This window comes from Anopheles cruzii, chromosome 3 (assembly GCF_943734635.1).
Source record: "Anopheles cruzii chromosome 3, idAnoCruzAS_RS32_06, whole genome shotgun sequence".
Classification (NCBI taxonomy): Eukaryota; Metazoa; Arthropoda; class Insecta; order Diptera; family Culicidae; genus Anopheles; species Anopheles cruzii.
In genome coordinates this window covers 86452502-86478412 of record NC_069145.1, presented here as the reverse complement: position 1 = coordinate 86478412, position 25911 = coordinate 86452502, and the positions used below count along the sequence as shown (strand labels likewise).

The 25911-nt window shown below is 54.7% G+C and overlaps 3 protein-coding genes across 3 annotated transcripts in view; 1 reads left to right on the top strand and 2 right to left on the bottom strand.

The window, feature by feature from the left end:
* The window catches only part of LOC128271235 (uncharacterized), a 28159-nt gene extending 26970 nt beyond the window's left edge, over positions 1–1189 (top strand). The window contains exons 3-5 of the mRNA XM_053008679.1: positions 288–618; positions 712–991; positions 1063–1189. Of these exons, the coding sequence (XP_052864639.1) occupies positions 288–618; positions 712–991; positions 1063–1189 (738 nt within the window). The remainder of the gene's footprint in view (positions 1–287; positions 619–711; positions 992–1062) is intronic.
* A 1091-nt stretch (positions 1190–2280) lies between these two features.
* Positions 2281–18590, bottom strand: LOC128271234 (dynein axonemal heavy chain 2-like). The gene is made up of 21 exons (XM_053008677.1): positions 18551–18590; positions 17776–18483; positions 15215–17707; positions 14759–15143; positions 14524–14647; positions 14006–14328; positions 12844–13945; positions 11793–12767; positions 10582–11513; positions 9511–10509; positions 8932–9438; positions 8678–8861; positions 8359–8543; positions 7642–8301; positions 6648–7573; positions 5288–6579; positions 4977–5189; positions 4629–4902; positions 3357–3715; positions 2743–3201; positions 2281–2676 (listed from the first exon to the last, which is right to left on the bottom strand). The coding sequence occupies exons 1-21, from the start codon at positions 18588–18590 to the stop codon at positions 2281–2283; spliced, it is 13536 nt and encodes a 4511-aa protein (XP_052864637.1).
* A 1047-nt stretch (positions 18591–19637) lies between these two features.
* Positions 19638–20870, bottom strand: LOC128273164 (luciferin sulfotransferase-like). Its single transcript, XM_053011087.1, has 3 exons — positions 20567–20870; positions 20329–20508; positions 19638–20266 (listed from the first exon to the last, which is right to left on the bottom strand). The coding sequence occupies exons 1-3, from the start codon at positions 20722–20724 to the stop codon at positions 19639–19641; spliced, it is 966 nt and encodes a 321-aa protein (XP_052867047.1). The 5' UTR covers positions 20725–20870; the 3' UTR covers position 19638.
* Positions 20871–25911: the final 5041 nt, after the last annotated feature.

Genomic DNA, 25911 nt, shown 5'->3' with positions numbered 1-25911 from the left:
GAGTCGCTATCGGCCCCGCTCGTGGTAACATAATAGCTGAATTCGGCCACGAGCTGTCCCAAAACATCGATCGGATGTGTCGTACAGACAACCCCAGCGCGCCCCAGCGTAGTAGGCTGTGATTAATGGACGTAGTCGCAACATTGGTCCGACGAGGCGTAAATGGCCCTTCGGGGATTAGGAAAATTTGTCAATGATTTGTTACAACCTTCGCCGGAACGGAACACGCAATCGTCTGCCATATTAGATTAACGTTCTTCTTCTCCCTCTCTCTCTCACTCGTTTAGAGCGTCCCAAAGCCGTACTCGTCGATGACCGAGCTAAAGCAGGTCAATTTCGGTACCAAAGATGCCGTCGATCGGATCTACAGTCAGTACAGCGGGCGAACCAAGGACTACATTGGCCACCAGGCACAGCTGCACTTTGAGCGCATCAAGGTGGAAGGTTTGTGCAAGGTCCCGCGCCCGAAGCTGGTGCCGGCCTCGACCAACCGGTCGCTGGATTTTCGGCCCCACCGCACCATCCTGCACCGGTGCGACGACGAAACGGGCTGCTGCATGCCGTCCGAGACGTGCGTCCCCAAGCACACGGCCACGGTCGATCTGTATTTCTACGTGAGTAGCTTCCGGGGCCGTGCAGGCAGACAGGAAGATTGAAGTTCGCTCCTTTCCCCACAGGTGGCACCCGTCCGTGGCCGATCACACTACCAAGCGCGAGCGCTGACGTTCGTCAACCACACCGAGTGTCACTGTGTCCAACGGGGCGGCGGCGGCACTAGCAGTAGCAGTGGTCAGGCGGCCAGCAGCAGCAGTCCACCGGCCAGCAGTGGTGAGAGCCCACCAAAGTCGCCCACCGTCGTGTGTCGGTGTCCGAAACACTTCAAGGCCATCGTCGACAGCGAATCCGAGTGTTACTGTGACTGTCTGGCGGACAATCGGGACTGCATTCGGTTCAAGGAGGGCCTCGAAAGCTTCTCGATGGATGACCGAAGGTAGGGTTGGGACTGGGAGCGCCTGGGTGGTCCTGGGTCTAAATCGCGTTACTTTGCTCTCTCGCCCGCAGGTGCATTCTGAAGAGAAGCTGCTCCGCACCGCTCTGCAAGCACGGTACGTTCGATCGGATCGCCGGCAAGTGCCCTAAGAAGACCGACCGGATGGACCAACTGTTCTCGTCGGCGGTGTACCGGTGAAGGGATGCGTCGCCTGAACGCGGACAATCGTTACCAAAACCAGCCGGGCCAGCAGGGCAGCTCGAAACACACTCGAATTAGAACGATTTTGCAACGCTACAACTAAGGTGGAAGGAAGGAAGACTAGGACCTTCCGGAAGTGTGTCTGTGTGTGTGTGTTAGTAAGTCCAAAGTTAGCCACGGAACGGAGCGGCGCGCACACAGCAACGTGTTATCGACAATCTTCGAATGTTATTTGCACCGGAATCAAGCCGCTTTGTCGCTTTGCGGGCTTTGGAAGCTGTGGCCACCTCGTAATGCTCACCTCCCCCCAAGCAGTGTACATAGAGCCACACGGCACGCTAGTGTTAGCCACAGAGAGAGAGAGAGAGAGAGCGAAAGCATTATTTTCATTACGGCGCTCGTTATTGTTAATCACTCCGTTAGTCGTCTTCAGTGTCAGACCCTAGCTTTCTGCCATCAACCCGATCAATGAACGAGCTTACGATGCCCTCCTCTCCGCACATGTTAGAGCAAGTAAGTTAGCAAAGTAAGCATTGCAACGCAGCAGCCATTGTGTGCCAAATTTTATGTTGCACTCGAAGTAGTCACCACGCAGCAGCAACCGCAGCACGTGTTCAGGAGTAGAGAAGTAGGCGCTGAGTTGCCCTCGGCCCAACACCAGAGGGAGAGAAAGGGAGAGAGAGCGAGAGAGAGAGAGAGTACGTTTTTCCACTTAAACTAAACGCTAAGTATAGATGCTAGTCACTTAAGAATGATAGTATTACTACTCTACACACGTGTACGTATATATCTAACTTACTTTACGCCGCATTACTTTTACTGTTAGAGCAAGTGAACTGTTTAATGTATGTAAGGGGTCATGTTAGAGAGCCATCGAAAAGCTAGCGCAAACACTCCTCCTGACCCATCGCCTGCACCATCCCAACCCGAGCGCGGAACCACGGAACCAGCTTGATTCTTCCTCGGAGCCTATGCCCCGGATCTTACCCGCGACCGCAACCAGCATGCCACAACAATTCCTACGATGAAGTAATTTTTAAATAAACCAATCATTATAAACCAACCCGAACCCCCCCCGTTACGTCCTTTTATTCCTTGAGCAGCAGGGCCGTGTTGTACTTGATCCACGCCCGTTCATCCTGCTGCTCACCCACCGCCAGCGGGATGTCCACGATGAACGAATCTTCGCCCCGTTGGCCGTGGCTGTAAAGCGGGCAGTGGTACAACCGACCATCGGAAGTGCCACGTACAGCTCTCCCCTTCTTGGACCGGAAAGCGATCGGGGGCATCGGTTGGCACAGCTCAAGAACACCGGGAACCGCCAATGTTTGCCGTTCCCAGTCCCAGGCACCGTTCTCGAGGAAGAGGCCGCGCGCGATGAAACCCTCGTCGATCGGGATACGCTCCAGAGGTTTGGCCGTCGGGAAAACGGTAAACTCCCAGCCCCAGTCTTCCAGCGGCGATTGGTGGATATTCGCGACGTGCTGCGGGGTGGAATGTACGGCACATAAAATCGACGGTACGTCAAACACACTGGGAAGCTACCTTACCTGAAGTACGGCGCCGAGGAACCGCCGTGGATCGGTGAACCGGCCAAGCACAAACTCGACCGGAAGTTGCCCGGATTCGGTCCAGCGTCGAAAGTATCGAACACGTTCACCAAGTTCCACCAGCCATTCGTCCAGAGGCGCCTCGGTGCGGGCGCTGCCAGCCCATTGCCAGCCCTCGGGGACACGGTTACGTCCGATGCGCTCCAGCAGCAGGCTCCACTTGCCGGTGGCCGGCTCATCGAGCATGGCACCGCTCCCGGTGCCCGTCAGCATTCCCAGCAAACAGTTGCCTTCGGACTGCACTCGGGCCACGGTGGCGTTATAGGTGCGCGCCTCGGCCAGCAGGGCTTCACCGATGGGGGCCACGCCGCCACCCGTGGTTCCCACAATCCGGAGCGCGTTTTCGTAGTCCAGATAAACAGGAAGTGTCGATAAGAGGTCCGCGATTGTTTGCTTTGTCTGCGCCGGAACGGAAAACGGAACGGAGAAGAATTACTTGGTGGCTACCAGCGCCCAGCGCCATGGTCTATTTGTTTCGCCGCACAACAAGAGACCGGAGTGCTGAGGCTGGAGAAGAATAAATATAAAAAGACGCCAGAGACGGCGTTGCTTACGTGCTCGTACGGCGATGACTCAGGTCGTAGAGGACGGTGCTGCCGGGGACCTCGCGCCGGGTCGAGGTCTTTGGCCACACGGCCCAGCATCTGCAGCGTATAGTCGGAGCGTGATTTCAAATATTTGATATTTGCATTCTCGTGCTGGCCGAACACGCCGATGCCGTCCGCGTCGGGCAGCTGGCCGCTGGCGATGAAGTCCACGTACGTTTGGTAGGTTCCGTCGCGCGGCAACCGAAACCAGGAGCCAGGCTGGAATGGATTCTGCGAAACCACCGCCGATAGGAGCCGCGGCTGGAACAGTTCCTCGACGTGCGCTTCGTAGACCCGCCGGTCCCATCGGCCGCCGACGATGTGAGCTAATTGATATCAATTGAACAAATTTCGATTCGAAATGGATGGTTTTATGGTCGCAAAAACCCGGAGACCGCCGTGGTCGGGGAGAAGAGGCCGTGACATTGGCCGATCGTCTGCGGTGGTCGCTTTGATTTAATTGTCTCGGATCATGTGGTGGTGGACACGTTCCGCAGACAAAGTCTTTCGGTCGTACCATCAATTTCGCCCAATTGCTCCAAACGGCGACACGATTAATGGCCGGCCTATCATCATCAATCGGAGATCGTCATCGTCAGACGGTGCCAATAATAGATCTCGAGACGCGAGACTTCAAACAGTCCAGCCGAAAGGGGCAAACTGTGTGTGTGTGTGTGTGACGGATCGAGGACAACGATCCGTAATGGAGTACCTGGTGGAGGTCAAGAGCGGGCCATAAAATGTCGTGGCCATCATCAGAAAGGGCCGCCATCGGTGTGATGGACAGCTGATATTGATGCTCTTTGGGCCCTTCTCAGGTCGTAATGCCGATTGTCAAATCGTTTCAGTCGAAGGTTTGCTCCAATGACTTCCAAAGGATTTTGTTGTTTATCGGCATCAAATGTTGGAGTTTAAGCTACCGATTACTTGACTTTTAATACGTCAAACTTAATGCTGAAAATTGTAAGTATTTAGTAAAACCTGTGACATTTACGAATTGGAAACCGAGAGAAACCAATGGTGCGGAATATGGTCTCGCAGCTCCATCTTCGGCCCGGTCCCAACTAATCTGCCACAATGCTGATTTAACGAGCAGTTTGTTTTGATCATTGTCGTCGGTCATTGGGTCAGGCGAATAATTATCAGTTGGGGAAATGTGATCCGAGCGACTCTGAGGTTTGCTGGCGCATCGCTCCGAGGACCTTTGTCTCGGTCGCAAATGATAGCCCCATTACTTACCACCGTAGCATATTTCCAATAAAACCTCACGGATAAACTGCCACGGGGTCGGGTCATGCTTTTGGCGCTCCTCGTCGCCGTCGCCGCCGCCATCGCCGCCGTGTTGTGCCAAACGCAGGCCGTGAAATTCGTTCGCCAGACTAACATTCTCGCTCGAGGAACCGCCCTTCGCCGGCTTCACCTTCGACGTCCGCTGCAACCGTCGTGGCCCAGGACCGTTCACTTTCGCCACCGGCAGTTTATCCAGCGCGTACGCCAACAACCGTTCCGCCAACTATTTAGCGAAAAAAATGATTACGGAAAGAGCGGATACATTCCATCCGGGTTTTGCGGCGGTGGGACACCTACGCTAAAGTCGCTGTTGACAAAATGGCACGGTTCGATCCAGCCGAGTTGCTGAAAATTCCGGCGCCCCGCCAGCAGCCCGTGGAGAAAGGCGATGGTGAACAGCAAACGCTTGTAATGGGTCTGAGTTCCGTCTTCCTTCAGCGCGGAAGAGGATTTCTTGAAGCGCGCCTCGCCCAGCTCTTCGTACAGATGGCGCATCGTGTGCTTGATGCCCTGTTGGGGGACGGAGCGGAGAGGTTAATTTCCAATTTGCCACAGGTTAAAGGTCCGCCTCGACCTCCAAAAGCGAACCCGACCCGTCCTTCGGTTACCTTCGGTTCCTCGTAAGCCAGCTTGATGCAGCTCTGCAGAACCGACACCGGGAACGCCTCGTGTGGCTGGCAGCTGAGCCAGAGCCGGAACTGGGATTGCGGATGGAGACGCTTCAGGAAGACGACCACCTGAGGCAGTTGTTTGAGGAACGGTTCCGAAAGATGGCAATCGCCGACGTACAGCCACGACCCGTGCGCCACGCACCGCTCCAGGAGTTCGACGAATGACTCCAGCCGGCCGTGGGACATCGTCATGTGTTCCAAAATCGAGTTAACCGACCGCCCCAAGCGTTGCACTCCGGGCAACGGGTTGGAGCTGTCACGCACCAGCAGCAGGATGAGTGTCCGGGCCGACGATTCCCGGAAGGCGTCTTCCAGCGGATTGACGGACGCCGTGATGACATAGCGCGTCCCGAGCGTATCCTTCGTGAGCTCCGTCATACACTGCTCGAGCCGATCCTTTCGCAGCGAGCGAACGATGAGATACTTCTGAAAGCGCTTCAAGTTGGTCTCCCAGCTGCCGGGAAGGGGTGTCTGTTCCGGAACGGGTGACCGGAACCAGTGGCGCCAGTCATCCCGTAGCTCATCGAACGACACGCAGATACCGTGGAACCCGGGAACACGGTCCAGATCGGTCAGCTGATCCCAGCACGCCGCATCCAACCAGCCCGGGCACGGATTCTCCATCTGCTCGTGGCGGTCGACCCGGCCCGCACCAAACACCAGAAAGCGGAACTCGCGCGGATTGAGCGCATCCTGGGCAAACAGTAGCCTGGCGCACAGATAGAATGCGAACAGCTTACGGTCACTTTCAAAGAGGCCCCGGCACACGTTCCGGAAGACGCTGTACGTGTGATACTCATCAATCCGTCGCTTCCGCTCAGCGACCAACTGGATTCGTCCGCTACGGTCCAGCGATTCCAAGTACAGCGTCCGGTACCACTCCAGACTGTAGCGGTACAGCGGATTGAACTGCTGCAAGTCGCCGAGCACCAGGAACAGTAGCCCGGCGCGGGCCGCACACGATCGGTACACCTCCCGGGACGCCTCTATCTCCTGGCAGGCCAGCTCCGATTGTTGCAGCGCCACGGACACGCTTTGAAACGTTTCCCGCGAGCTCTGCAGCACCGCGTACAGTTCCTCGTCTTCTAGCAGCGGGACGCGGCTCTCGGTCAGGATCCTCAGTATCTGCGCCTCCAGCTCGGCGAGCGTCCTTTGGTCGGCTAGAATACTGCCCTGCAGCGTCTCTTTGCGCTCCTCCAGTGAAGGATTCTCGTGCTGAACGAGCAGCGCTACGAAGAAGAAACAAGGGGGAAAATGAAACGCCGATCGATCGACCTCGTTCGTGGCCTCGTGTTACCGAGCATTTTCGTTTCTAGCCCTTCCGGGCCGAGCACGAAGCTGAGTTGGTTGAGATTTTTCATCATCGACTCCATCACCGGAAGCGGCTCCCGGGCAATCAAGTACATTAGGTGGCCCTTCGTGTCCGACTCGCTGCGAGTTGGCCGACACTTGGGGCAGCTCTCAGAACTACTCTGCTGGAGGGTGAAAAGCTGACCCAAGTCCCCCACATTCCCCCGGTTGACATTCTCCACAACGAGCGCCGTGTGCTCGTGGAACGTTTCCACCACGGTCCGTTCGCAGATTTCGTCGTCAAAATCTACCAACTTGACGGGGGAACCCTCCAGCTCGGCGATTAGCCACCGTTGCGCCTCTTCCTGGGGATCCACTACCAGCGGGACCCGGGAGCAGTTGTTGAGAAGGATCGTGGCGTTCTCGGCAGACAAATCATCCGGCGGCAGTCCGTTCTGGTGCCAGCGGACCAACACGTCGGGCTCGCCGTAGAAGAACGTCGTCAGTGCGAACTGACTCGTGAAGGCGATCGTCTCGATCGTTTGCAGGTCGATCGTCCACTGCTCGAGCAGCGCCAGCCGCGTCCCCGCGTCCAGTGGTCCGAAGTACGTGAGACAACCGGCGGCCAGGAGCGTGTCACCGATCAGCCGCCCATGGGCCGCCTCCAGGCCATCCTTCGTGGCCTGCCATCGAACCCGTTCGCCGGCCAGATTGTCCACCAGACTGCGGGCCCGCTCCAACTTGGACGCCATCTGACGGGCGGTCTCTTCGAGTTGCTGCTTTTCCACCATTTTCACCTCGTACTCGGCCTGCAGACTGGCCAGCTGGTCGGCCAGCTCCTGTAGCTTCCGTTCCGCCTCTGCCAGCTCCTGTTGCTTCTCCAACAACGACGCATTGGCTTGCTCCATTTTTCGAATCTTGGGACCCACGTACCTGGGAACGGAGCATCGGATGGCAAATTATCCCAAAAAAACAGACCCCACCCGACCCCGTTGCCTTACTTGTACACTTTGCCGTAGTTCTCGATCGCCCGGACCCACAAGATCAGCGATTTGGCGGCACTCGAAACCGTCCCGACCTTGTCCGGCTCCAGCTCCGGGTTGCGCACGTACGCGCCGATCGTTTTGAGCGTCCGCTCGGCGATGTTGTTCCGGTCGAAGGACTTTAGGGTTTCCAGGAACTTTTGCTCACCGAGCTGGCGCTTCGATTCCGCCCAACTCGGGTCCTTGCCGAGCAGAATCATGACCGCCTCCATCACCAGCTCCACCTTCGTCGGAGGCCGGCTGTAGGATTTGATTTCGTTCATGTCCTTCTTGTTGAGCGAATCGAGGGCCGCCACGGCCGCGTCCAGTGCCGGCATGGCTCGCTGCAGATCGACGCCGGCCACTTCGGCCAGTTCCTTGCAGACGGTCTCTTCGGCGCCAATCTTCAGTCGCTTCACCGACACCTCCTCCGTGTGGTCGGCCGCTTCGCGCTTTTGGAGTGCAATCTGCCCGAGAAACGCGTCCAGTTGCTCCTGAAAGGCGGCAATCTCGGCCTGTCGTTGCTCCAGTTCGGCCGAAAGGAGCGCCACCTTCTCGGTGGCGTCTTCGATGCGCTCGATTCCGATGCGGAACTTTCGGTGACGGGCGTGAATTTCGACCCGCTTCTCACGCAGGACTCTGGGATGGGAAAAAATTCAAATTTATCATCCCAGAACCGGGTGTTTGGCAACTGACCTTTCGAACGTGTCAAGCAGCTCAAAATACCAACAGCACGGGACAATTATCGTTCGGTTGCCGCCGGCCGCCGGCAACGTCACCTCCGTCTGGGCCGCGTAATGTATGCGGAACAGTAAATCATGCGTCGCAATCTGCAACCGTTCTTCGGTGCTCTGCACCAAACTTTCTCTCCGGCGAAGGGTCTGCGAAGCGGAAAGGCGGAGTTGTTGACTTTGCGGAACCAATAATCATGTCTTGCCGTTGTTTTGGTTACATCTCAATTTGGAGAAAAATTGCAACCAATAAATCAGCGCAAAAGGCAAGTAGTTGGGCTAACCTTCGGCTTGTCGTCCTTCCCGTGGGCATCCTGGCTGTCGGCTGCGCCCCGAATGGGCACACTCAGTAGAACGTTCTTGAGCAAGTATTTCTTGGAAATCTCCAGCAGCGTGTCCTCGGTCCAGTCGTGAACGCAGTTCACGGTGAGGCTCATCACCAGGGATGGGTATCGTTGCAGCAACACTCTTCAAAATCCGGTCCAAAAGTTGAATTAATTAACATGACATTCAATACGACCCCCGGCCACTGACCAACCTGTAGGCAGTTCCGTCCGATGGCAGGCAGATGACCAGATGCAGATTGGACTCTACCGTCGGCCAGTCCACCGAAGGCCAGTCCTCTTGCTGCGAATCCTCTTGCTGACATAGGAGGCCTTCCATCCGCTCGCCCGCCACAATCCGATTGAGCAGCTCCAGCAGCAGTTCCGGGGGTTCCGCGTCTACGATTTCGTCCAGATTGACGACGGCCACCGTGCGCTGCCGGACGCACAGGGGGACGAGCGCCCGAAACTGCTTCCGTATCTCGTCGGGACCATCGACTGTCTCCGACATCCGGTGGAACGTCGTGGGCGAACGGGACAGGGCGGCCGCCAGCTGACACACCACGGTTCGTCCACTGCCCGGTCGACCCATCAGAATCGTGGCCCGACGCCCGAGACGAATGCTGCGGAGCACTTTGACCGCATGCTCTACGGCTTCCCGGTGCACGATGAAACGCATCTTCGGGAACGCCACGCCACTCCATTTGTCCTCGGCGTACGCTCTGCCCAGGAAGATAACCGGAGATGGGTTAAAGTATCCGACCCTTCCTCTGGGCGAAAAGATCTCAAATTACATTAGCTCGTCCGTATCGCGGATGTTCACGTAGGGATTCTTGCCGCCGCCGCCAGCATCGCTCCGTGTGGCTCCGGGAAGCAGATCGGCAAACAACGGATTTTGATTCTGGCCAGCCCACAGTCCGTGCAGGGTGGCCTCGAAGTAGCCCGAAATGGTTTCATTCAGCAGCTCGTAGAACCGCCGGTAGTCGCTCCGTTCCAGCCGGTCCCACGTTTCTCGGAAACACTCGTGTGTCCACAGCCTCAGAATGGAGGCCCGGTCGGTGGTGGCGTCGTCGTCGAGTAAACAGCAAACCGAGCGCACTATGGTCGCGATTGTGTGCAGCGAGAACTGGTACCGTGGCCGGGACGGCGAAGGGGGAAGTCGTCGCATCAGACGCCCGACCAGGTCCACTGTGGCCGGAGCCAGCAGCTGAAACACTGGGCTCGGTTCAGTGCCTCCAAGGGCGCAGCGCCGAATCAGACCGGTGAAGATCTGGCCAAGTTCATCGTCGGTCGGATGCGTCAGCATCAAGACGTGACATTTACCCATTAGACTCTGCAATGTCACCGACGACGAACCTTCACACCTTTGCAGGCGGAGTGCGACCACCGTTTGACACTGTTCCAGGGTCACCGGGACACCAGCCCGGCAGGGCCCTTCGTACCACTCGGGAGCCTCGCAAAAGCTACGCACAAACTCGGCGACACCGTACGGGCTGGTCCGGCCGACCACGTGGAGATCATCCCAAAAACAAACCATTCGCTTGCGGTCCCTGGGGTAGAGCCGACTTTTCGTGATCTTCACCGATTGGGAGCGCAATCGGGAGCATATCTGACCGACGGTCGTTCCTTTCGTGAGCGCAAACCGGATCCAGCACTCGGTCGAGGGATCCCTCTCGCTGAGGATGCTTTCCAGTAGGGCCGTTTTACCCGAAGCCATTTCACTTCCCACCAGAATGGGGCCCCCGGTCTTCAGCAGACTGCGGAGAACGAACTCGTACGCCACCGTCCGGGGGCTATGAATGAAGTCTCTAAGAAAAGGAACTCACGTAAGTCTGCCAGTTCGCTGGAGTAACCTTTTAACGTACCTCCGATAATGGGCAAGGTCACCAAAGAGTTCGAGAGTTTCCCACGAACGCCACGCACCGTCCGCGAGGTCAACGTAGCACTGATACACGGACCCTCGGACGGGGTAGCCAGCTTCCGGGTGCTGCTCCCGGACCAGCAAATCAAACCGCACCCGAGCGGCTTCCTCTTCCAGCGACCCACCGATCGCCCACACGGAACAGAAGAAGAACAGCCTGGTCAGTACCACGTCCTGCCTGCAGTCCACTTTGCACGGGTCGAAGGTGCTCAACAAGGCGTCACACAGTTTGCTAAACGTTCGCACTATGCTCACATCACTCAGGTTGACCACGGTCCGGCACTCCGTATGGCGGAACGCCAGTAGCTGTCGGAAGTGCCGCTCGACCAACTCTCGGAGTCGCAGCGAGGAGGACTGCTCCAGTCCGTCCAGCCACACCTCCAGCAGCTGCCACCAGTCAAGGTCGGTTGGACCGAGGTGCACCAGGGCGAAATGGGACACCGTCGACGGTGTCACGGTTTCCAGCCCGGGCTCCGGGCATTCCACGATGACTTTCACGCGGTCCGGTGGGCCGGGGTGGTCCGCATGGGTTAGGTCTTGGAACATGTAATCGTGCCGCGCCAGCCGAATGGCGCACGTTATCCATTCCTGGCCGTCGGGGACGCTATCAAATATCAAACACTTTCTAGTGTCGCAGCCGAGGCTGGCCGAGATTATCGCATCGAACAGCGGCCGGTCGAATGATTTCGGGTCCGTCAGCTTCCGCAGCACGCTCGACACCAGCCGGTGGGCTGCGTAGCCCATCATCTCGAGGGCCACACGGATGGCGCCGGTCTTGCCCGAGCCCGGTCGTCCCGTCACGATCAGAGGCCGATCGGCGGGGTGTTCCAGTGACCGACGGATGAGCAATACTTTCTCCACCATTCTGTCTGAAAGCTAGCGGAGCGGAAGAAGGAGATCCCGCTTTAGGGTCCCGGCTGGACAGCGTCGAGAGTAGTATTACCCGGTAGTCCAACAGATGAGCTGCCCTCTGGGCCGCTTCTTTCAGTTCTTCGTCGCTGCTTTCTGAGACCAATTTGCAGCACCCGAAAACATTCTCCACGCACCTCCGGAACACATTCATCTCCTCGTCCGAAACGCACCCTTCATATGTGCTCTACAGGCAGGCAATATGTTAAACTCCCTTCTATTCGTCTCCCGGCGTCAAAAGCTTACCAGCATGGCGCCCACAAAACGCTCCTTCTCGGCGTCCCACTCGTGGTCATCGTGGTCCGAAAGCGCGATCCGTTCGACAACGCGTTTGAGGTTGCGTAACCCGAAAACACCCGGCTTGATGCCACCCAGACGCTCGATTTGGGTGATCAGCAGGGTAATCAGCTTGGCGATTCGAGCACCGTGCCGGAACCCCTCCAACCAGAGCCACGCGGCGAGGACCGGTGCACTATCGGCCGGCAAGAGGTAAACCGGACGGTACAGAGTCCTGTCCACCCGATCGACCACCGAGGCCGGGGTGACGGAACTAGCGAGAGCGAACAGTTGAAATCGGGAGCCAGTCCGGAAACCAGTGGAGTCCTTGACGGTAGTCGAGCGCTGCACGCCAGACCCAATCTCCCGCAAGCAGTTCCCGATCGTGGTCAGAACCGGCGATGTCAGGATCCTTTCGAGGCCCTCCAAGGCCAACCAGCCACCGATCTTCCGCATGGTGGTGATCATCCTTAGGACCGCATCATCGTCGTCCGCCGGACTATCGCAAGGCACTTGCCGTAGAAAAACGCCCGCCGAGTGGGCCAAACTCTCCAAAAACAAGTGCCGTCCACCGGAGGCTTCGGGCTTCCCGAGGAGCAATGGAATCTGCTTGGACCGCAGCGCACACAGCGTGCCGATCCGGGCTCTCTCACACGTCGGGGTCAGAAGTGCGGGTTCGATCGATCGCTTGCATTCGTAGCCGTAAGGAATGCGCGTTTCCAGGAGCTGCACGAAGCACTTGCCGCTGGTCGGATGCCAGTTGGAGTGCAGCTGCGATACCCACTCGAAGGACTGCGGACCGGGGTGCCCTGCGCCGCCCGTAAGCCGATCGATCAAATCGCGTGCGTTCAGCTCGACGATTAACAAATCGTTCAGCTTCTTCCGTTCCCAGCGGCCTTCAGACATTGCCGACGTACGGGCCGAATTCGTCAATTCTTCCAACATCTGGAATGGAGCGGCAAGCGAGTGTTGAATGGGAATGCCCGCGGACGACACAAAGGACCTAAAGGGGGTGCCTCACTTTGGTGTGCAGAGAACTCAACATTTTCAGCGGCTTCCTGTTGCCGAGCAGACTGCATTGCACCAGCGCGTTCCCGGTATGCAGCGTGTTTCGCAGTTCAGCACTCTTCAGGCACAGCTGCACCGGCCAGCTGTGCAGCCAGCCCGACTCCACGCGCCGAAAGTATCCCCGATGGAGCAGGGCCGAGTGACAACGCGACAATAAATCTTGTAACGCGTCGCGAATGCCACGATCGAGCAGGATCATCGTTTCGGTTGTTCCGCCCAGCGTCGGGAGGGGCCGGCCGAGCGGAATGTGCTCTCCGTCCCGGGTGATCACCGCTTCGAGTGCGCCGCCGCTCTGATCACCTTTCGCGATTCCCGCCACATTCTCGTACATGATGGCGAGCGTCTGGCGGAGCGCTCGGGTGTCCGTCGGGTGGGCAAGAAACGCAATCAGCTGGCGGTCCGAAAGGAGATAGAAGCGCGGGAACTGTTCGCGTTGCTCCTCCAGAAACACTGTCAGCCGCCCGGCCACCGCACGGATGTTTCTTCGCACCGTTTCGAGCTCTTCCAGTAACTCCTTTCCCACCGGGCACACATCCTCCGCGAGGCGGGCCGTCGAGACGTGGCGCATCAGTTCGCACCACGCTCCGAAGCACTGGCCGTCGAACTCGTCGTTGAACTGTTCCAACGTGCCCGTACGTCTGACGGTTCGGCTAAACTCGAACAGAGTTCGGTATTCCGATTCACACTCCAGCAGCTCGCCCAGGAGCTGTTCCAACAGGCCCACCGTTTGCTCCCAGTAATCGATCCGAGCCTGGAAAGGGCCTCGGTAAGGTGAGCTTCTCAGACGATCCACCGTGACCGCGGTGTCCGCAAGCAGTGCGGCGTGCTCGGACGGATTCGCGAGCGCCGGAAATTGGTGGCCCCCAGAGATCACCACCCGTCGGATGGGTAGCTCGAAGGAGCGTACGCGTAACGCGACCGCTTCCAGTTCCAGCTCCAGTTCGTGTTCCTTTCGGGCCGTGTAGCAAAGGGTCATCAATTGTTGCTCGTAAAGGTACACCCTAAGCTGATCGCTAAGCAGCCGAAAGCTGCAATCGGCCGCCAGGTCGCCGTCACTGCCAAATACAGAGAGTCCTGAGACAGGAATTCCTCAAATGAACCTCCGCTACACTTACCAGTCCGTGGTTTCTTTCACTTTCGCCCAATGGCGCTGCTGTAGGAACGAAGACTTCATCGTACAGACGATGGCCGCCGTCACCTGGAACTGGGCAACGGCAGCGAGGGCTGAGGACAGCACTTCACACTCTTCGTCTCCCACGAGACCTTCGGCGAGACTTTCGGATATTTGCTTAAAATGGGTTGACAGCGAACGCAACTCGATTTCATCGACCGTACGGTAAGTTTCGTCCATAATTCGTTCCACGAAGGTGCGCCACTCGCCCACAAACAACCACACGAGTCTTAGGTGTTCCAGTTTTCCTCGTATTTCTCGGATAGCCTGAAAAGGGAGGAAGGAGCCCTCTGAACGTCCGCTGTTTCTACGAAATCTTCACTTTTACACAACCAGGTCAAACGATCAATGTCAGTAAAGAGCATTAGCTCGGAACGAGTCATTGGCCGCATCTCGGCACAAAAAAATCAAAACAGCAAAGATCAGAATCAAACCCTGGCGGGCCTGGCGCGCGGAACTTACAGACAACCCGCCAAAGCCTACGCCGAGCAACTGCAACTGCTGGCCGATCTCTTGCTCACGGCGTTCTAGCGCTTCCAATTGCATCATTAAACGGTCAATTGCTTCGAATGCCTCCGTGGGGCTCCTGGAACAAGCCGCCAGGGAGAAAAAGAAAAAGCGTTAGCCCACAACAAAGACGGCGCAACGGCATTAGCTACGGTCTCGGAACCCGATCCCCCCTGGGCCCTGGGCTTACGAGTCGCCGTTGATGGGCATTTCTTCTCGCAACATTTTCAACATCTCCAGCGCGTCCACCTTGAGCGCATCGGCCGCCCCGGTCAGCGACAGCTTGAACTGGTCCTGATAGTTGTCGATCTGCTCCCGGATTTCGCGCAAATCCGCCCGATACTGGGCCCAGATCGGGTCAATGTTGTGCCTCAGCTCGTACGCTTCCGGGAGCAGATCGAGGACGTACTTTTCGAGCACTACAAAGTACTTCAGGATGACACCGATTTCCTGCTCCTTGCCAGGCAGCTCCTCGTGGCAGGCCGCGTACCGTTCCTCCAGCCGTTTCAACTCGTGCACCTCCGTCGGCTCGTGGCTCAGCTCCGCGACGTTGTTCTTGAGCAGCGTGTTGAATTCTAAACATACACACAACGAGAACATAAAGCAACCAATTGAAGGCCTCGCGTCCCGCTCGCCGATCACTTACCGATAATTTTGCCGTATGCGATGCACTTCAGATAGTCGATATACTTGCTTTGCCACTCGGCAATGTGACTGGTCAGGGCGTACTTCAGCTTGAGCGCATCGATCTCCACGCACCGGCACACGATGAGGTCACCCTGTGTCGAAAGTTGGTTCTGGAGCTCCTCAAACTTTTTGATGTTCCGCTGGAACGCTTCCGACGTCATTGCCGACAGCTTAAAGCGTTCGATGAAGGCCGTCTTGTCGACGCACCAGAACGGACGGAACACGTTCCACTTGGCTTGGTAGGTCGTCAGCAGCCGCACCGTTTCCTCGATCGTCCCATCGATCTGACCGCACAGCTGCCGGTAATCGGCGTGTTCCAGCAGCTGCAGGTAGAAGCTACGCTCGCCACCGTCCAGCTGATAACGCTGGGCGATGCTTGGCACCGGCTTGATCGTCAGGGCCACTTCCTCCGTCAGGCGACGGAGCGTCTGCTCGACCGCATCCACCGATGGTTCGTACGCGGCGCCCTCCTGTTTGAGCAAAATCTCGATCAACATGATCGGGCTCGCGTGTGCGTTCTCCAGGGCCGCATGAACACCGCGCAGTGTGTTCAGCGTGCACGTGAAGATGGCCGCCTTGAGCAGCTTATCGATTTTGAAGATGTACTGCTCCCAGCTGCTGCCCATCTTGCGGATGTTCGAACCGATGCTGTCGTAGATGGTGAAAATGTTTTTACTAATCTCCCGCAGCACCTCCAGCAGCTCCGTGAAGACGGCCTTCTTCTGCTCGGTGACGCTCTCGATCAGCTGCGCCATGCTGGCCGGCTGCGGAAGGTCGAGCCGCACAAAAATCAACCCATAGATGCGCTCCGCCAGGTCGGCGATTTTGTGGTTCTCCCGTTTGTACAACTCGATCAGATCGAGCAACTCGCGTACGTTCACCACGAACCCGTCGATCAGTTCGCTCAGGTCTTCCTCCCAGGTCAGCTTGCTCCGCAGCGGCTCCAGCTTACGTTCCGTCTGCTGGATCATCGGTTTGAAGAACAGGCGCTCCTTGTCGGAAATGGACGACACCACGCCGTTAAAGTACAACACCAGTCGAAGCACGTTGTCGAACGTGAGCCGCGTCGCCTCGTGCTTCTCCAAGTCCAGCCCGGGCGGAACGTGGGCACCGAGAATTTTAAAGTAATGCGCCTCATCGAACAACACCAACAGACGGCGCTCGATGTTCACCTCGAACAACCCGGGCCGCAGATTGCTGCGGCAAATCAAGTTCCGCTGGTACCAGGACGCCATGTCCGGTGGGATCGATTTGGCCCACGACTCGTTGAAACCCTTCATGGCGCCCTTCACCTGCTTCTCGCACGCTTCGTACAGGGCCAACACTTCTTCCTGCTGTGGATACTCCGGAAAGAAGCGACAGTTGACGATCAGCGTCCGCAGGTGGGTCAGATGATCGAACCGCATCCGCAGCACCGCGTAGCGACCGGCGTGCGGCGGAAGCAGCGCCGGATACTCGGTGATCCCGGCCGAGATGTCCTTCGAGAGGCTCACAATTTCCTCGTTAAACATGGCCCACACCTCGCCGATCTTGCGCATGAAGCTCTCGCGCACGCTTTCGCTCTTGTAGAAGTTGAGCAGCGTCACCAGAACGTTCAGCTTTTCCTCGATGTTCTCCGACAGCAGAAACACGTTCGACAGCAGGTTCTCGATGATGTCGTCCAGGCTTTTGAGCGTCTCGCGGAACCCGCTAATGTACCGGTACCAGTCCTTGTTGTTGATGTCCAGGATCGTCCCGCCGACCGATTCCACCTTCTCCAGCGCATCGTGGAACACCTTCTCCACCTGCTCGCAGCGCCGCTCGAACTCGTCCGCATTGTTGCAGAAAAACCGGTACGAAGTGTAGGCCGTTCCGTCCGCGTACTTCCCGAAGATCAGCATCGCGTCGCACACCTCGACGATGTCGCGCAAACGCTGCAGGAACGCGTTGATACGGTTGAAGATGGCCGCGTAATCCAGATTCCAGGTGAACTCGCCCTTAAAGTGCTCCAGCATCTCTTCGTAGATGATTTTGTACGACTCGCAGCAGTTGATTTTCATCTTGCACACATCGATACCGTACCGTGGGGCACCGGCCAGAATGCAGTCCACGTCGATGCCCAGCATACAGCACGACACGATCTCGTTGCTCAGGTACAGGAACAGTTTGGTCATGCTTTCGTCCTTGTTCAGGAAGCTCGAGTCCTCGCCGATGAACCGGATGATGTGCATCACGTAGATGAGCTGCGAGCAGAAGTCGTCGGCCGTTTCCAGGGTCCCGATGGCGAAACAAGGATCGACCAGCAGCTTCAGGAACGGGATGTTCGATTCGGCGATCTCGATCTCCTTGTCCAGATCGGCCAGCACGTCGCGCAGATGCTTGATGTACAGGGACTGGGCGAGTTCCAGAATTTTCACAATGTGCTGCACATTCGGCCCCTGATACTGCATGCGTATGGCCGAAAGGACCTCATCTGCAGAAAAGAAAAGTTGGCTATAAACGGTCACGGCCGTCCAGACCCCCCGGTACTCCGATACTCACGCCGGTAGAGCCAAAAGCTGTACTCATCCGCGGGCCGCACCAAGTCGTCGGGCACAAAGTGCTGCGTGTCGCTGAGGGTGGCCCGAATTTTACCGGTCCAATCGATGATGACCGCCTCCAGCCGCTTGATCATCGACCGATTCAGGACGACCTCTTGCACCTCCATATCGCTGCCCTCGCGCGGCACGTAAAGCAGCGTGAATCCGGACAGTTTGTAGTGCAGCTCCGAAAGGTACGTCAGGAACGCATTGAACCCATTGATCACGTTCGCCTTCACGTTCTCCGACCAGTCCACGTTCGACAGCATCATCGGCCCGTACACTTGCTCCAGCAGCACCAGCAACGAACCCTCGATATCGCCGTGCAGCGTGCCGAAAAGGATGTCGTCGTGGAACCGCTCCAGCACGTTGAACAACTGCTCCGGTTCGCGCATAAAGTACATCAGATCGTTGATCGGGCAGAGCGGAAACGAGAGCGATGCCGACAGGAGGTTCCCATCGTAGAACACAAACAGCAGCGGATTGTTGGCGTCCGTCAGCCACAGTTTGATCGTTTCCGCCACTTCGTCGTTGAAATCGCCGTCCTCGTAGTCGAACAGAATAATCATTCCCCGCATGAAGCCGACCAGCGTTTCCAGGTCCTCGTCCGAGTAGGCTGGCTTGTCGACCTCTTCCACCGCTTCGACCACTTCTTCCACTACCTTTTTACCTATTTTTTGAGAAATTTAACGGCTTAGGACCGAGATGCAGCGCATTTTGACGCTCCCATTACCTACCTTCATCGCTGGAATCGGTAAGGCTGGAAATTTCACTCATCTCTCCTTCGGGGTTTTCGGCAGCCATTTTCACTCGCTTCAAAGTACGTCCTTTTGCACGGTGCTAAAGTCACAGAATGAAGGTGCAGTTGGAAAACGTCACGAATAGAAGCTTACTGCGATAACAAGTTTCCACGGTAGCAACGGACGGTGCCCCTAGCAACCCTTATTCGTTTCGGTAATTTCTCCGAATCGGATGGCTTCATATAGCAACCGTTGCTGCTCCACATTGCTGGGCACGCTCGCCTATTTTGTCATCCAAGTGTATTGCCGCCATCAGCTGCTAGCATCTGAACGGAATGTCCCTGCCGCCGATTGGCACGCGATTTAGGAAACCATCGAGCAGGAAGCAAAACGTATTGCAGCGTCCAAGCACAGCTGAAGTAGCTCACTCGTCGCACCGAGCACCACGTTAATCGGTTTAAATTTATTTCAATTTTTATTCAAGGCAACGATGCGAACGAGAGTTTCACCGCCATCGTCTCAATCAGCTGCTTGCCGGAAGGTGTTTGGCAGAGCATTTCAGCATCGCGGTACCGGTGGCTAGCGCATCAATCTCGGCGCTGTGGAGCTGTTGCGAACCGTTGACCCATCTAACACTGGACACCTCATGAATCACGCCATCAATCATCATTGATTTTGTATGGTGAACGAAATCAAGGATCATTCGAATGAAGAAATTGTAAAATTCAAACTAGTTTACGCAATCAGCAGTAATCGAGCACTATTCGAGTAGCATCGCTCTGCTCGAAATCTAGTCCAGCGCCATCTAGTGGTTATAGCGCCTGATGGTTGTTGCAGCTATTCTCCCGAACTTTTTCTCAATAGATGGCTCTTTTCGGTATCAGGTTGTACCAAAAGTTTGTGTGGTTTTAAATAATGATTTCGCGAATCAATAATAAAACGTTGAAAGAAGTCCGTAAATTCTTCCCAAAATCAAATAGGTCCTCCTATCGATGACAGTAATCGCAGCTCTCAGTTTTCGTTTTTTGTTAATGAGATTATTGCATATTATCAACCAAAACTATCAGTCACACACACACACGAACCTAAGCGAACAGTTTCCGATGCTCCGCGTTCGGCACCTTCTCGAGCGTCCAACGATCGAGTGCTTCAACTAGCTCCTTCGGTAGTTCCTCCTTCCAGCTGTCCACTTGCCCCTTCCGAATGAATCGATTATCCTGGTCCCGGGGATTATCAGGATCCTCGTAGTTGCAGGCCCGGTTTTCACGCATCGATTCAAACGACAGGTGCCGGTACAGCGGCTCCAGCTGGGCCTCGCTGTACGATTTGCCCAAAAACCGACAAACCCGACCGACGGCCGCGGGCAGATCAAGTTTCATGTCCTCGTACGAAAGGTGCATCACGTTTTCGCACCCTCGCAGCTCGTGGTACTCGATCACATGCGCGTGGAACGGTGAGTAGAAGTGGTGCTCGCGGATAAACGATTGCATAAAGTTCTCCATCGTGCCGCGGTAGAAGATGCCGCGCGAGTGATGGTAGTAGGAAAGGGCCACTGCTTTCGGGTTCCGGCGGATGTGCAGCGTTTTTGGTTTCACCGTCCAGTACGCCTTCGGAAGCATCGAAACGGGCAGGTGCGTCTTGATGAAACGTGGCCGCCGTGTGTCGCGTGCCCGTTCAAACGAGCTGCCCGGAACGTCGTGAATCAAGCTGACCCTGCCGGGGTGGTGGACGCAAATAGTAACACGCGACCAGAACACTCGACGATTGTAACTTACTCGAGGAACGGGTACCGCGTGCGTAAACTTTCGGCTCGTGCAGCTTCGAAGTTGAGATCGTTACACAGCAACCAAACCATCTCCTGGCACCAGGTGGTTCCACTTTTCGGATACGAAGCAACCCATACATCGTCCTCGAACACCGGAGCGTCCACCAGTTCCTTTTCATAGCTCAGAAATCTATCGGAAGAAACGGAGTAAAATGAGTGTCTCCCTGACGCCAGCGAACTTCGCATACCTTTTGGTGTAGCAGTGAGCCTCCGGTTGCCAGTTGGGGATGGCGATCGGCACGTCGCCAAAGTCCTTGGCACGAACCATCACGAAATCTTCCTCACCGTTCGCCTCTCGGTTGTCCACGTACAGGGGATCCGTTATTTCCGTGTATTCGAACGACATTCTGCCCGACGAGTGATCCGAGAGCCAACTCCCAACGACGGAAGGTTCCACCCGTTATCAGTGAGATGCCCTGCGCCCTGCCAACGATTGCACCGAATCTATCCCACGCGATCGCGTTTACCACGAAAGATTGCTGTGGCCACGGCCGAGCGTTACAACGGATTGTAAATCTTGCAGCAGCACGCAAACAGCCGGGACCTGGCCTGGTTCGTTATCGCAGGGCACGGGCTGGGCCGCAAAGTGTGGTTTTCAATGTCCTCCTTATCATGCATCATGGTTTATCGTGATTGTTCCCGTTGAGGCTGGCGATTGCCGCCCCGGGCTGGCTTATCGGAACGATACGGCGAAGACAGCTGTAAATCGCAAGTGACATTTACTCGTACTTTCTCTCCGGATTTTGTGTCAAATAGAAAATGATAAAACGGTTCTTTGCAAGGAGGGGGTCAGCAGACCCTTCGGATTAGACGTAACACGCACGGTCTTTGATTTATACTATTAATATCATGTTTATTCATATCGGAATATTTATGTTATTAAACTTACGACCATAATCCTCTTTGATCCATCCGATCCGTCAATTGCCTTTACCCTACCTAAGGTGCGCGTAATGAATAGGGTTTTGTGGATTAGTATTGCGTTGGAGAAACTGTACAGAAGCCACCACTCTCCCGTGGTGGCGGATTCTAATTCTACGAAAAGCTGTTATTGGGTTAGTCGTACGCATATCTAATGTGGTAAGGAATAGAAAGAGTTGTCCTCTCGAAAGAGATAGCCCCGCGACTAGCATAAGGACGAGAGATGGGGAAGTGCGGGAAGAGGAACAATGGAAGGAATGGTAACTACTGCGGGTTTCACTATATTGGCGGCGGTCCGTTCGGATGCCATTCGACAGCAACCCATTCAATCCAGCAGGTCCATAATTTTGGTGACCAGTGCTTTCGTCACCACCGTTCGACACCAGCGGGATCCCTGAATGACGTTAAAATGCTGACACCGCCAAACTGAGGACGCCGGCCCACCGAGCGACGCGCATCGACCACCGTAGCCACAACGAATCAATCTTGCTCACTGATAGCAAACTAACAGCCAACTCTCTGGTATCAAATCGACGTTTTTTTACTTCGATTGTGTTCTCATTGCAGGTTGATCTTGTCAGTGCAGATCCTTCCGCGACTATATACATGCGTTCTTTATTTGCTGCGTATATGGTACCCTTTGTTTCTCTCAACTTGTTAAGCGTCGTTTTATTGTTGGTAAAGTGTTTTACGCATCCTGAGTCGAAAGACCAATCTTTATCGTTCGTTATCCCATCGGTCGATACTCCTCAGGTAGACCTGCCAACAATAACATTCCGATCCACTTATCGCTTAACGGGACACCGATCCCAATTAGGTGGTGCGCGGTAGCGATCATCCGATTTACGTACGATCATCCGATTTCCATCGAACAGCAATTAACCAAATTGGTTGTTATCAATTTGTGCAGCAGCGACCACTGACGCGTTATACCCGTGTCCTCAAATGTGTTAGCGAGTTCTCTCCTCCACACCTCTGCTGCCATAAGTGCGAACGGCGAATTTCCACGTGCGTCAGTTCTCTTTGCCTATCAGCGTCTCGATCGCTCCGGTAGTCCTAGCGTGTTAGCTCGCCCTAGTGAACCGCCCAGCACCCTGCACCACCCGAAAACAACCCATTCTTTTCCCAACGCAGAGATGGCCGACGACGAACGACTGCAGGGTAAACCATAGATGCTCTGTACCGAAGTAAGCAACGACAGCCGACGCCTCGAAGAACCAACCGCGGGGTTTTTCCAACGCAGAGACGACCGGCGCGACAACTGCAGCAACAACAGCACCCAAAAAACCCACCATAAATGAATGAAGCCCTACCCATCAATGAAATGCCATGAATGAATAATGAAGCCCTACCCAGCAGTTACCTGGGATCGCAACACGGAAGGACGACGGCGCTTTGGTCCTTTAGGACACACCACCAACCGAGGGGTTTTTCCAACACAGCGAGACGATCGGCGACTGCAGGGGTAATCTAACGACACAAGGTGCAGCGTTGAGAACGGGCAAGACGATCTCGGGTAGCGACGGCACCGACGGAACGCGGAGGTCGAATGTATAAAAAGCAATAGAATGTAATAAACAAAATCAGTCGCTATACACGAACCACGGAGACCGTTTCGATTTTTTCTCGGTGCAACAACGACGGGTGGTGTACAAGGTGGATAGTGTAAGATCCCAATTGGAGTCCGTTACACTAGAACCCACTGCTTCGTTCGATCCGCGTTCCAACACCATCACTTCACGTACGTTAATCCGTTCGGCACTTGCACTTTTACCGTAACTTGCTTTGGGCCCATAACCTGTTAGCAGAGCGTAGTTTTGTGCAGGGAGTGAGGTAACTGTCGTCGGACGATCTCCTCGACTTAGGACTTAGAGGACCCTTAAGGCGGACACGTTGCCGCGGTCGACCAACCTCTATAAGCTCAGTTATACTCACCATATTTTTATGTTTTTTTCTTGTTGCAGAATGTCTTCGCAGAAGCAGAAGGCCGACGACCATGAAGCAGGACCGAGTTCGGGACATGGGGCAGAGTTCAACATCGTGGAAACAGAGATCCGTGACTCAGAAGGCAACGTAGTTAGCTCCCTCTGGCTTCGCGGTGTAAGTAAGTACGCCTGCGTGTTTAAATATTTAATTATATTTACATTATCATAAAATTACACATTACATTTACATTACCATTACAGAAGTCGGAATTCTGGCAAACCTTGCCAGCGACACCAAAGAGGTCGCATTTGATATCCACGTCGGTAAGGTGCCGTTTGACCACGACCCGTCAAGACCCAATTTCTCAATGTGGGTAATCCAAGGACGGCTACACGAAAGGACAAAACCATCGGGCAATCCTTTTCCCCTCGGCGTGTTTTCTGGCAACAGTAAGCCTTCGCGGGAGCAGTTCCTCTTCCCTGTTGTCTACGAGGCACGTCAGTTGTGCGAATCACCATTAATGGTGAATGGTAAACCGATAAACCTCAAATTCCGGGGAATTCTGACCAGCCCTGCCACACGGGCATTTGTGTCAGGTAGATTTCGCATGGCGACATCCATTAGTTATGTTCACACTAATAAAATGTATTTTTCTAATTACAGGAATAGAACCACTATGCGGCACAGACGGGTGCACAGATTGCGTGTGCATAAAGTGTGGAGAAACGTTCCGCTGCGATAACATGACGTCCTCCCCCCCAACTACAGCGGACCGAACCGGAAGACGACATTTCATACCAAACGAGGGTTGTTGTGCCAAATCGCCTTCGGCGGGCAACGAGTAATGCATCGGGTGGGGCATCGCACCGGGATACGGAACCCTCTTCTCCACGGCGAAAACCATGATGTCCTTGATGACCTGTTTTATCTCTTTGTTCGACGGCGCTTTGTAGCGGTACATTTTTCCTTATCATATCCTTTACCGTCCTGGACAACGTAACAATGTATCTTGTTGTTCTTCTCTCGGTCGAGATGGAAAGCAAGTGAATTCTCGTTAGGATTTTCTACTTCTATATATATCCACCACTTTGTCTCTTTTGATTTTCGACGACTCCATCCTTGATCTGCACATGAGGATCGGTGTAAGATTTTTCACTGCAATTTAACGGCGTCGTCTGCGTCTGGAATAATAGTCTTAAGTTGCGTAAGCGGTAGTCATACGTTTTAGATCTCCGTTCACACCTGGATGAGGCCTCAATTGCGTTGTTGAAAGCCTAAAACACTTGCGCCGAAGCACTCGCTGAAAACTCAACGTCAACGTCAATCATTCATTCAGCATGTCCCCGTGTGACGCTAAACTTTTGAGGTCTTACGTAAGACTGCAGCTGTCAGTACACGGTTCCATACCGAGTAATAGCAAATAGATTCAATCCTTAAATAGATTACTAATCCGATTGACCCACTGGTCGATCTTGTTCTCTCGTATATCTATAAGTATCGCACCACTACAGGTGAAATAAGATTAGAATGTTTAGCTCACAATTGCCATTCAATGCGTTTGAGGAATACATCAAATTTGTGAGAACTAAGTTTTTCGTGAATTAATGAGACCAGAGAAGAGTCCAAAATGGAAATAAATTAAATCACTGCTTGATAAAAACGATCAGGATCTTAATCGTCTTTATTGCCACCAAACGATGATATTACAAAATTCGATGAATTTTCTATCATTTGTAAGTATGTTTGTGATATCCATTAATCCATTGGTTTCAAGCGAATTACGAAAGCTGCACAACTTTTAACAATTATACACAAACTAGCAGGCCCGGCGAACTCTGTTTCGCCTCAGAGGCAATGGGCCCCCGGTGATAGGAGCAGTCGGTAACGCTCGTCCCTGTCACGCAGCTGGCCATGGTTCGATTCCTGATTCCGGCGTTCCAGGGGATTGGCGCGGGACTAACAACCCGGCCCGTACAAACGAACGTTTAGAAAGAGCATCAGAGATTAACATTGTCGCTGGTTGGTGCAGGCTAAAACCGTTCAGCGGTTGTTGTCCAATAAGAAGAGAAGCACTTCATTTCGTCAGCTGATCTTGGAATTACTGGCAGTGTTTGGCGGAAATTTCAGGACAGTAAAATCATTGCCCCTCCAAAACATCTCGCAACATGCGCCAAACATCTCGATTATATACGTCATTCAGTTCACGATTTGGCGCTGGCATTCCTTATTGTTAGCTGGTATCTCCTTATTCACCTGAAGATCAGGATTGCTGGAATTGACACGAATCTTCACATTTTTTCCCAAACAAAACACGGTACGGTACAATTTCGAGAGAGTGTAAGCATACGCAAGAGAGAGACAATTGCTTGCTGTTTCGCTCTCTGTCTATCGTTTGTCGATGCCGCCTCAAAGGGAGAGATCGCGACGACCTTATTTGTTGGGAAAGGGGGAAAGGGGGTGGGGGAACGCTTCATTAGTGAGAAAGAGAAGCCAACAATTGTTTTCTGTTGCTCGCTCTGTCTGTCCCGTTGCAGTATAGGAAAAAAACACATTGTGCGTATTGTGGCTTCATTGTGACGCGATCGGATTATAAAAAGTATCCTATCTGGGGCCCTTGGATCTAAGCTACCTCCACACCAATTTTCAGCCAAATCGGTTCAGCCGTTCTTGAGTTATAAAGGGAATA

Bases quoted from the DNA above. Each gene is read 5' to 3' on its own strand.
- LOC128273164 (XM_053011087.1), bottom strand. From the start codon at position 20,724: ATGTCGTTCGAATACACGGAAATAACGGATCCCCTGTACGTGGACAAC. The intron at 20,509-20,566 runs GTATGCGAAGTT...TTCTTCCGATAG, and splicing joins GCTCACTGCTACACCAAAAG to ATTTCTGAGCTATGAAAAGG. The intron at 20,267-20,328 runs GTAAGTTACAAT...CCACCCCGGCAG, and splicing joins ACGCGGTACCCGTTCCTCGA to GGTCAGCTTGATTCACGACG.
- LOC128271234 (XM_053008677.1), bottom strand. From the start codon at position 18,590: ATGAGTGAAATTTCCAGCCTTACCGATTCCAGCGATGAAG. The intron at 14,329-14,523 runs GTAAGTTCCGCG...CTCCCTTTTCAG, and splicing joins TAGGCTTTGGCGGGTTGTCT to GCTATCCGAGAAATACGAGG. The intron at 3,202-3,356 runs GTAAGCAACGCC...GTTCCGGCGCAG, and splicing joins AGTCATCGCCGTACGAGCAC to ACAAAGCAAACAATCGCGGA.